This window comes from Clarias gariepinus, chromosome 26 (assembly GCF_024256425.1).
Source record: "Clarias gariepinus isolate MV-2021 ecotype Netherlands chromosome 26, CGAR_prim_01v2, whole genome shotgun sequence".
Taxonomy (NCBI): Eukaryota; Metazoa; Chordata; class Actinopteri; order Siluriformes; family Clariidae; genus Clarias; species Clarias gariepinus.
Window position 1 is genome coordinate 21,657,632 of NC_071125.1, and position 11,229 is coordinate 21,668,860.

The 11,229-nt window shown below is 37.8% G+C and overlaps 2 protein-coding genes across 4 annotated transcripts; one reads left to right on the forward strand and one right to left on the reverse strand.

The window, feature by feature from the left end:
- Nucleotides 1-690: 690 nt before the first annotated feature.
- Nucleotides 691-3,995, forward strand: urad (ureidoimidazoline (2-oxo-4-hydroxy-4-carboxy-5-) decarboxylase). Of its 3 annotated transcripts, none has more exons than XM_053488143.1 (3): nt 691-812; nt 1,237-1,449; nt 2,686-3,995. In XM_053488143.1, exons 2-3 carry the CDS (start codon nt 1,275-1,277, stop codon nt 3,033-3,035), a joined length of 525 nt encoding a protein of 174 aa, XP_053344118.1. In that variant the 5' UTR covers nt 691-812; nt 1,237-1,274; the 3' UTR covers nt 3,036-3,995. The 3 variants fall into 3 exon arrangements, with proteins under 3 accessions (XP_053344118.1, XP_053344117.1, XP_053344119.1); XM_053488144.1 differs by having other exon boundaries at nt 712-772; nt 1,247-1,449; XM_053488142.1 differs by having other exon boundaries at nt 691-1,449.
- A 1,011-nt stretch (nt 3,996-5,006) lies between these two features.
- Nucleotides 5,007-8,905, reverse strand: pdx1 (pancreatic and duodenal homeobox 1). Its single transcript, XM_053488098.1, has 2 exons — nt 8,450-8,905; nt 5,007-5,836 (listed from the first exon to the last, which is right to left on the reverse strand). The coding sequence occupies exons 1-2, from the start codon at nt 8,835-8,837 to the stop codon at nt 5,484-5,486; spliced, it is 741 nt and encodes a 246-aa protein (XP_053344073.1). The 5' UTR covers nt 8,838-8,905; the 3' UTR covers nt 5,007-5,483.
- Between the last annotated feature and the right edge of the window lie 2,324 nt (nt 8,906-11,229).

Sequence of the window (11,229 nt, forward strand, 5' to 3'; positions counted from 1 at the left end):
ATCCAATTATTTGTCACATGTACTTTACAGCACGGTGAAATGTCTTCTTCGCATATCCCAATTAGGAAACTGGGGTTAGAGCGCAGGGTCAGCCAGCTTACAGCGCCCCTGGAGCAGATAGGGTTAAGGGCCTTGCTCAAGGGCTCAACAGTGGCAACCTGGCGATGCTGGGGCTCGAACCCCGACCTTCCGATCAGTAGCCCAGTAACACACAGCCTTAACCGACTGAGCCACCAATTACAATGAAAAATATACACTGCAACCATATTCTCCACAAAGAAATAGTAATGTTTATCACATGCTTACCTGTAGTTTTAAAATATTATTTTTTATAAACCTATCTTCTCTAATCCACTCAGTTTATGCAAAAATTCTGTTTATGATATGAATGTTTTTTGGGTTTGGAGGGGAAACCTCCTAGTTATTGTGGATGGGAGGAGCACATGCCTTTGACCCAAATACAAGTGAACAGTCAAATCTTATTACACATTGTAACCAGACTCTATGTGCAACATTCAGGAATTTCTAGTTTTGCAGTTATGTCACTAACGTCTGTTAGTATGGCTTGTTGCTGTTATAGGTTGGGTGTGATACCTCCATGTACAAACCTGTGTTCCCTGATGGTAAAACTGTGTCTGCTATATGTCATTATCATACTCCAGTGCTCTACTTTCAGAAGAACGACTTCCCACCTTCATTTTACAAGTTACTCCAGGATCATGGCCAGTTTTTAATGCTTTCGAGACTTGATTATACCCAATTCTGTCAAAAGGTAAAATTTCCAACTTCAACATATTTATCAAGATAACAAGGTAGGAAATGAATTGAGCTTGCTCATGACTGATTAAATTTTTGCATAAGTAAAACATTATGATTGTTTCAGTCCTTAGATTCAAGATTCGAAGAACTTTATTAATCCCTTAGAAATTTTACTTGGATATTTTGCCTAACCCTAACTCTACAGGGCTAAGGCTTGGTGTCCATTGTTAGATTTAAGTATAAGATTAAGAGCTGGCCCTTGTTTTGTACTTTGTAATTTACTTAGGAAGTACAAAGGAATTAATAAAATCTAATGCAAGTATTACAATAAAAGTTAGTACTAAAAAGTTACTACTGAAACCCAGATGACCCAAATCTAGACCCTTGACTGCTGAACTTTAGTTTTTTTTATCAGTAAAGGCACATGAACAAACAAAAATGGGTTTAAAGTCTCAGCTGAGCTTCCAATGCCATAAGCCTTCTCCAGTTTCCTTTCCAGTTTTGCACGAGACACCATGGACATTACCGCTGTGAACGCTCTCTCATATGAGGACTTTTTGGAAATATTTGGGAACGTGGTTGAGAAATGCCCCATCATCCCAGCTGCGATATGGATACACCGTCCTTTCACAGGCCTGGCAGATATCGAGGCTCACATATCCGATTTCATCGATTGTCTACCTGAATCAGGTACAGAGGTAGATCAAGATCATACACCTGGCGGAAATCAGAAATAAGATTGTTTGTTTACAAGTACGGCGAAATTATACTTAAATTAATGTATAGATGGTCAAAATGGTGAAACAGCAGGTCCAGCTTTTTTCTGTTTGGAACTTTGCATGCTTGTCCCATGTTTAGATAGATTTCCCACCATGGTTCTTTGGTAAACCCGCAAATTTACCAAATGGCAAATTTGCACAACATGCACGTAGTAGGTGTATAGTCTGCATTAATTGCTTCCAGTTATGAATTTGTGTATGTGCATGGATGGGGGTCACATCCAGGATAAATTCCCTGACCACTCACTTACTCAGTCACTCACTCTTACTCATCCTCTATATATCCGCTTTATCCTGTATTCATGGTCGAGGGGACCTTTAAGCCTATCCCAGGAGGCTTAGGGCACGAAGCAGGGTACACCCTGGACAGGGTGGCAATCCATCTCAAAGCAAACACATCCATACACACACTCACATTCTCATTCACACACTACAGGCAACTTTGGAACTCCAGGTTTGGACTTTCTCTGGACTGTAGGAGGAAACCAGAGTACCCAGATTGAACCCACCAAGCACAGGGAGAACATGCAAACTCCATGCACACAGACCAGAGGTGGGAATTACCACCAGACTCTGTAGGTGCAAGGCGACAGCGCTAACCACTGAACTTCTGTGTGGCCCAGGATAAAGCCCTTACAGAAAGTATTAATAAAAGTATACAGTGGATAATGTGTACTGTATATTTTCGGCTGCTCCCATCAAGGGGTCACCACAGTGATTGTGTTGTGTCCGATCCCCACACAATACAAGGCACGGATGCCCTTCATTTTAGCCAGGACCGGGCACTGCATCCAGTGGCTGGGGTTTAAAAATACGGTATTTAAGTATTAGAAGTTTTTAATAGATTAGTTTTAGTAGGCCAGAGAAGAAGTTGAAGTAATTATTCTTTATATTAATTTTTTCCACATTGATACAGTTCTGTGGATGAGAAAAAAAATTTTAGTGGACTTTTATTGATGAATAGGTTACATATATAAAAGTAAGAAGTTTGTTTTTTACTTGTATATGTAGTCCAGTAGGATTGTTTGGCTTCATTCAGTACACTCAAGTAGGCTACAGTACTAAAGTTAATTCCTGTTTTTTGTTTTGTTTCAGTTTGTCTAATTGTGTTCAGGTCACATACAGAGTTGTGGTTTTGTGCCCTCAGGTAAAGAGGGGATCCTCCGGTGCCACCCGGACCTGGCGGGCAGGGAGCTGCAGCGCGGCGCGTTAACCCGGGACTCCCAGGAGGAGCAGCACGCGGCCGGGTTCACCGACCTGCAGCCGGCAGAGGTGTCGCGCATGCGCGACCTCAACTCCGAGTACAAGGAGCGCTTCGGCTTCCCATTTGTCATATGCGCGCGGCTCAACACCAGACAGGATGTCATGCGCGAGCTGCGTCAGTGCCTCGGCAACGATCGTGCGGCCGAGAGAGCGCGCGCCATCGGCGAGGTGAAGAAGATCTGCACGCTGCGATTGCGCAACCTCGTGCTTTCCGAATGCGCAACGAAGCTCTGACGTCACAAGCATAGAAAGGCCACGTCATAGACTGAAGTCTGGGGAAAAATCCTCTGAGCATTAAGTTTAAATCTTTATCTGATTAGTGTGTAGTGGTAAAACGTGCATTGTACACTACATATAGTGGTGTATTTTATGATTCATAATACACAATAAACTTAGCTTTACAGTATTATGCAGTTTCGTAAAAATAGTACATGTTATTATACAATGATATCACTGTGTTTACACTATATTATGAACATGAACTTTATTAACAAAAGTTAAACAAGTGTTAAACCATATGAAGTTGGTCCTTCGTTTGCAGCCATAACAGCTTCCACTCTTGGTGTTTCTGTGGGAATTCGTGTCCATTCATTCTTTAGAGCATTTATGAGGTCAGGCATTGATGTTGGAACGAGAAGGCCTAGCTAACAAGGATGCCTAGACCATCTCAGTTCCAGTTCACACCAAAGATGCTCAATGGGGTTGAGGTCACGGCCCAATGTAGGCCAATTAAGGTTTTTCACACCGAACTCATAAAACCTTGTCTTTATAGTCCTTGCTTTGTGTCCTGGGGCACAGTCATGTTGGAATAGAAAAAGACCTTTCCCAAACTGTTGCCACAAGGTTGGTATGCTGGAGATAAAGATATCTGATCACTGGGGAAAAGGGGCCTGATTGAAATACCTGAATAAAATAAGTAACATGTTTGGCCCAAACTTTTGTCCATGAAGTGTATAACTAACCAATAACGGTGTAATTTAGCAATAAACCAGCATGTCATATTTAATCCTGAGAAGTATTTGTCTATTTTAAATGATCATTTTTATAATATTCTCGGTTGACGATGAAAGAAACGAAAAGTGTCCCAGAAAAAAATATACATGTTCGTGCTGCCCTCTAGTGGCGAAAATGCAGATTGCGTTACTTTACCTACAAGTCTATTTAAATACTGTCTTGTTTATTTGTGCTGCTTTACTGAAAATCAATATAATAGCACGGTTACATATGACATATTTTTTTTTTAACATTTGATAATTTATTACAAAATTTATTACAAAATGTTCATGAAATAATCACTAATAGCCAACATAACAGTTGGCGTAATCCCTTAGAAAGCATATTTTTATCTTACTGTTGTTTAATGTAATTTAATTTACTGATGTTTTTTAATATAACAGTCTATCTATACTCATATTTATAATAATGATACTAAAAATGGTTTATGTGTGAGCAATAATAATAAAGATTACTATACTTGTCATAAAATTTATTTGAAATAATATTTAAGGCAGCGAATGCTACAGTGATACCCTTATCTTATCTACAGTAAAGAAAAATAAAAACTTTTTCCTCTTTAATTGTTTACTAAAATAATAATAATAATAATATAATAATAATATGTAGTTTCTCCTAAATAGCTGTAATTTGTCCTTTTAGTACTTAGGGTGTTATGGTTTTATTGTTGTTATGGTTATGGTGTATTATAACACCATAACTCTTATTGCAATATGGGGGCTCTTATTGCAATATTTAAAAAATTTCAGCTTGTCCAGAACAGCCCCTTACATGAAGAAACAAGTAGACTGCAGTGAACAGATGATCCGCTCACAGAAAAGAAACATTTTCTGAGTAACTGCTATTAGTGCTTAATTCAGGAGAATGACACAAGTTAGAAAGTCCCAATCATTTATTGATCAATCATAAATTGGAAAATAACTTACCAGCTGGAAAATATGCTCTACCAGTATGAGTCTGTGTTTTGGCAACTGGTAGCTGGTCAGACCATGCAGCTTGGAGGGAACTCTGCTCATTTCATTTAACGCCAAAGACCTGAAGCTAACACATGGTGATTATGGTGATGATAAATACAGTACTTCTTAATATAAGGTGAGTATTGGTCAAGTGGGACAGATCCTCTGTATCTTCACCTGTATATACTTCAGTTACATTTACTAAGATGATGTTTGTTTGTTTTTTTCTTTTTTTCCACTGTATACAGTACTGTATGCATTGCCAGAAGTATTAAACACACTTGTGCTTTATAAAAGAAGTTTTATATTTATGCACGTTTCAGTACAAATTAAATATCATTAAATATGTCAATTATATTCCTAGCTTCTGTTCTGACTTTAATTTTTAGAATAAAGACAATAACAGTCTCAGAATAACACATCAGATGGAACATTACTGAGTTATCTTATAAAGAGTGGCTGTAAGAAGCACTAATGTAGGTGTGTTACAGTGAAGGAGTGTTAGTGAAAAATAAAAGTTATAAAGGTGTCCCACGTGAAACACTCTTTTCGCACGCGTTTCCTCGCTTGAGCAGTATGCACCCTGCTCTGTGAGATGATGACGTCACCTGAGGCTTTTAATTACACCTGGCGTTTATAAGTCCAGGAGATTTTTTTTTTTTAATCGCCTGTTTTTTGTGCTTCTCTCTCTCTTCTCTCACTGCTGAAGGGTTCACGCAGGCTCACGCGGGACCGAGGGCGCGGTGTTGTGCGCGTGCAGGGGTGAAGCAGGCGCCGCGTGCGCGCCGTCGTCCCTGAGGTCGCCGGAAGTGACGGAGGAGTCCTGCTCCGGGTCCGCGCCGCGCGCCCTCCGCTTATCCTCCTCCTTCTTCCACTTCATGCGCCGGTTCTGGAACCAGATTTTGATGTGGCGTTCGGTCAGGCTGAGCGTGAGCGCGAGCTCGACGCGCCGCGGCCGCGAGATGTACTTGTTGAAGAGGAACTCCTTCTCCAGCTCGAGCAGCTGCGCGCGCGTGTATGCCGTGCGCGTGCGCTTGTTCTCCTCGGGCTCCGCCGCGTACGGACCTGGTGAAATGCACGAGACAGACGCAACCACGTTATAACCGAGCTGCACAACCAGGCATCAGATTTTAGTTTACATATCATTACAGGAACATTTAATTATTATCTGGGTTTGTTCTTCCTTGCTCAGATGAATCATGATCTGTAAAAATATATAAATGTCCATCAACCCTATGATGCTGGTACTTAAAGGTCATTCAGTATATGCATCTAACTATATTTAACCTGTAAATAAATCAATAAAATCTTGTCCTTAATGTAATTGAATAGCCAAGACATGCTAAGTGTCCTGTGTTTGCTCGTTTTGTTTTGTATTTAAGCTCCAAAATTAACAACAAAAAAAAGTGCATCCAATTTTTAGACTATTTTGAACCTATGTACTTTTCTTTAGATGTAACATCAGTGCATATAGTGGATATCCTTAAACAAGATTTTAACATAACCTTAATTAATTACACCCATGTATGTTGTACCTATGTAAAGCAATAAATAAATGAATACAAGTTGACATCGTTTTAATATTGTCCTCAATGTATTTGAATACTCAAGACATGTTAAGTGTCCAGTTTCTGCTATTTCTGTTTTGCACTTGCGCTCCAAAATAAGCGACCCAAAAAGTGCATTTAATTTTAAACTAACATATGGACTTTCTTTATTGTTGAGGAACTACTTTTCTCTTATATAACTTCAGTTTATATATTTTCCCTGGATATAGTAGATACAGTGCCTTAAATAAGATTTAACATAACTTATCATTTCCAAAATGCACCCATGTATGTTTAACCTTTGTAAAGAAAAAAAAAAATAACAATAAATAAATAAATAAAGGTTACATGTGACAACAAAAAAGTGTTTTTTTTTTAATCCAAGTTTTACCCTAACTTTTCTTATAGCTGTTTTTCTCATGTAGTTCCACCACATATCCTTTCCCTGGATACAATAGATAAAGTGCCTTTAAAATTAGCTCAGTGGTACCAACTCCTGCACTGAGGTAAGGTACTGTTGGATACCCTTGTGTGATGGTACATTTATTTATTAATTAAAGCAGTTTATTCCTGAACAATTTCCCCACTAAATCCAAACGCATTACACTGTGAAAGTATAATTGTACAATACTACCAGTATGTTTAAAACAGTGTACCTAAACAAATGAGTATTCTTGAACATGGTTTTACGATTTATAGGCTATTAAACTCATTTTATTTAAGTAACTTTAGACAGACTTTGGACATTTCTTTAGGTCTCTATAATCTAACAACATTTAGGTAATAGTAATTAAAATATTCATAATCGCTTTAATAAGAATCCTGACTCCTGGTACTTTATTAAACTTACATATGTAAAAATAAATAAATAAATAAAAGTAAGCTTCTTACCCTCTCTGGTCCCTACAGCTAGGGTTTAAACAAATTTGACTTAACAGAGTGTGTTTAATGAAAATATTCTTACAAACTCGTAAGGGTTACACAGAAAAGTGTTTAGTTACGTTCGCTAAATTCTTTTATTGCTTGTATATAGTATTAGTTCAGTAGTGATCTGAATCAAGGTTGGTCTGTAATCAGTTACAATTTTCAAATTCTAAAATATTTGCAAATGACGTACATGAATGTAAGCACTTCCTTTTTATGACAAAGTTCTTTATGGTAATAATTATATAATAATTAACTCATAGTAGGAAGTACAAGATAAGCTTGGTTTTCTTATGCATATGAAAAAGTGAGTAAAAACAATTCTTACCAATATATTTAGGCAAAAGGAGATTTTTTTGTATTTTTTAACCATGAAATTAGTTTACTGCATTAGTGCTGCATAATATAATATAATATAATATAATATAATATAATATAATATAATTCTAAACAACTAGCATAATTAAATTCAATTGAATTAAATTTCACTTAGTTACTTTTAAAAATTGTATAATATTTTTAATTGAGTTGAAAATAGTTTGTTTATGGAACGCTTCAACCAGGCCTTACCCTTTGGGTTTTATATTGTTTTTACAACCCACTCGATTTGTATACATACAGTCTACTATAAAATACACAATTAGATTAACAATATATCCTAATAAATACATTATGTAAATTATTAGATGTGAGCAAAAGTTTAGGTATACTGGTATCTATTTGCTGAAATTTAAACAAATGTATAAAATTACATGATTAAAATCACCAAAGATAGTAAAAACTAAACAAATATGAAGAAGCAAAATAAATATGTGAATAAAAATATTACATCCTAATTAAGTTATTAAAAACGTCCCAATGCAATGCATATAATAAATACAAAGAATAAGTCACACTGTTCTTTCAACAACTGAACTGTCTAACATTTATGCTTTATAGTAAATTATGATGACATTATAGAATAAGTCTGATCGTTTTACCAAGGCCTCAGTGGAAGGCTATAACAAATCAAGTCACCTATTCATGGAAAACCAAGCAGACTAATTTTATACTATATCTAAATCTATTTGCACAAGATAAAGGCTAAATGGCTTAATGAATTAATTCAAACATTTCTTACAGATTTATGTCTTAAGTTCAGGTTTGGTAGAAAAACTGTAAACACAAATCTGTTGGTGAAGATTGTTGGGCAAAGTACACCCATTACCTGTCCATTGTCCTTTCCAAGCATGCGTGTGAGATTTTGTCGATTTCATCCAAGGGAAAGGAAGATGGCACCTGTTTCTTTCAGAGCACAGGTCCAGAGAGTCTCCGTAACCTGTGAAAGTTTGGAGGGGCAGCTGTTGGGCTTGTGAGTGGTGCAGATGAGGCACTGCCAGGTCTTCTCGTCCGGAAACATAGGACGTGATATCGGGAAGGTGGTTGTGTTGGTCCTGGGTGCCTAAAGCCGGAGAAGTGTAGACTGCTTGGGTCTGCCTGGTCATGTAAAGGCACGGCGGCGGGCTTGGGCTATACTCCTCATTGTGTGGCCTCTGATAGGCACAGGAGTCCTTGTAAAGGTGACTGGCCGAGTAATAATGTTCTTCCCGATTCATGCCTGTAACGCACGGTGCGGGAATAGCGTCCTGTCCTTACTGTATGTGTTAGCCTCCTGTGCTGTACCTGTGAGACTGGCGCCGCTTTAGGGCCTCCAGTAGGTGTGTCACTGGCACCATGTGACCCTGCTTCACCTTAGCCATTGGTGTCACTGTTTACACAAAGAGCTGACAACAAGTTTTCATTCGTGTCTCCTTCAGGGCTCGCCAATAATTGAACAGGACTGGCCGTGTTCAGATCAATGGCTTTAACAAACATCTCTGTTTGCCCATGACTTATCAAGGCTACACCTGCAGTTGTCTCGGGCAAGCGAAGAGACACAAAGTGAGATACAGAGAAAGGCTCTTGCATCTGCCTTCTGTACTGCTGAAACTCTGCCTTAAGGCAGCTTAAAAACTATAAAAACTTCTCCATTACTGCAAAAGAAGGAGTTGCCATTTAGTCTCAATTGCTTTATTAAGACAAGGTCGATGAAGAAAACAGGACGGTGTCGCACAAACTGGTGTTTGCAAACTGAGAAGTTAAATCGTGAAATTTTCCAGCACCCAGTTATCACATATTGTCATTAACTAGGTGTTCATCTTTGTCCAGCAGGGAGTTTTTTTTTCTGGGGGATTTTGTCCTTGTTTGGAGAAAAGCAAACCAAGGTTAGAGGAAAAGCAAGTCATGAGTCACGAGATCTGCTTCACACACTCATGGCAACACCTGAGATTTATAAAATGTCGCATCAAATGGCCCATTTAACTTTAACTCTTATGCACGGCCTGTTGTGGACACCAGCAACAATCAGCAGAACACATTTTCCTCTCTACCTGTTGCCCCACGTCCCTCTGAGTTTACCTACCATTAGGCACGCATGCTGTCGCTCCATTAAACTAAAGCCCTCGTGGTTAAATAAAACCAAGATGTTCGAAGTAAACCAATTATCATGGAGTGTGACAAAGAACTCAATTAGCACTGAAACGTACATCGGGATGGACACTGAGCAACCACATATCACCAACCGGGAAAGAAAAATCCCCTAAAACCTGCTCCTGTGCACAAAACATAACATGTGAAGTCTAAGTCTAAAAAACAGGGGGGGTGAGGGACAAAATGTACTCTGGCTACAGTACGTGAATTCATAGTTTACTGTTACTAACATAAATCCATACGACAATTACGAACAAAAAATAATGCATTAATTCTTAATTACTACAAAGACCCAATCAAAATAAAGCGCTTTCCTGCACTCCACATGCCTCAGCCTTAGCAGCTACCTATATTTCTGACACGTCCCTGGTCCTAATTATCTGATAAAATCTTTGGTTTTAAATGCTTTAAAGAAACTAGCACGATGACAATGTGCAAATTATGGGAACCTGTGAAGATTGTCATTTTTAAGCTCTTAAAATGTGTTCAGGTAGGCCATTAGCCAGCTGGGTAAAGTAGACTAGCTAGGCATATCTTTAGTAAGAGACAGCTTATTTACTTTTCCTTTTTTTTTCCTGATCACACTTTGTACATTTCTATTTAGATAAGTACTCCAGCAAAACTGTTAAAATATTTTTTACCACTATAATAATTCACTGATTTAGCCAACGTTAGTTATCTGAAATTTCCTTTTTTAGCTTAGCAATGGAGCTACGAGGTTAGTAGCTGAATGTAATGGAAGCTTATAGGACCTAATTCAACAATGTCAGTCATCAACCACACATTTGCCTAAAACTGTCATTTTAGAAAATATTTAAAAACACAATTAATATTTATTTAGTTTTATAGACTGTATGGTGTTCAGTTAGCAAAACAACTAGCAAAATAAGCCTGGCTTGTCCACCATTTCTCATTTATTTCAGAGTATGTTGTGAGGTCATTTCTATTTTCAGGTACTATTAAGGGGAGATCATGGGTACCATTAGTATGGATTTTTAACCTAGGAGGTAAAGCTTCACAGACAGATCCGAAGTTCTAAAAGCCACAAAAGATGTATCTGTGATAGCACCACCGTAGCGACAAGAAAAAGTACAATTTGGTACCTTTATTTCCATCACTTATAACACTTTTATAACATGTAAGGTGATGTTAGATGCAAATTTCCTCTCTTTTTATTTTAAAACTTTACAAATTTGACAGAAAATTCTACAAATTTGTTTTTTGTTTTATATACACACACACAAAAAAAAAACAGCTTTTCAATGTGGTTGCAGAATTTTGAACCTCCCTATATATACCAGAATACTGAATAAAATTAACGTCTATGGGGAAGCGTAATTTACATCCTGATATATAAGATACAGTGAATTTTCATTTCAACAAATAACAGAGAAAAAAAGAGATTGAATAGACTGTTAAACTTTGTTGTCTGTAACTGTGAACATCTGTAATACAATGCTGTGTTTGCCTGCCCCTCTT

Coding starts and splice junctions, on each gene's coding strand:
- urad (XM_053488142.1), top strand. CDS start 1,275: ATGGACATTACCGCTGTGAACGCTCTCTCATATGAGGACTTTTTGGAA. Junction 1,450..2,685: donor CGATTGTCTACCTGAATCAG/GTACAGAGGTAG, acceptor TTGTGCCCTCAG/GTAAAGAGGGGATCCTCCGG.
- pdx1 (XM_053488098.1), bottom strand. CDS start 8,837: ATGAATCGGGAAGAACATTATTACTCGGCCAGTCACCTTTACAAGGAC. Junction 5,837..8,449: donor TTGGAAAGGACAATGGACAG/GTAATGGGTGTA, acceptor GCATTTCACCAG/GTCCGTACGCGGCGGAGCCC.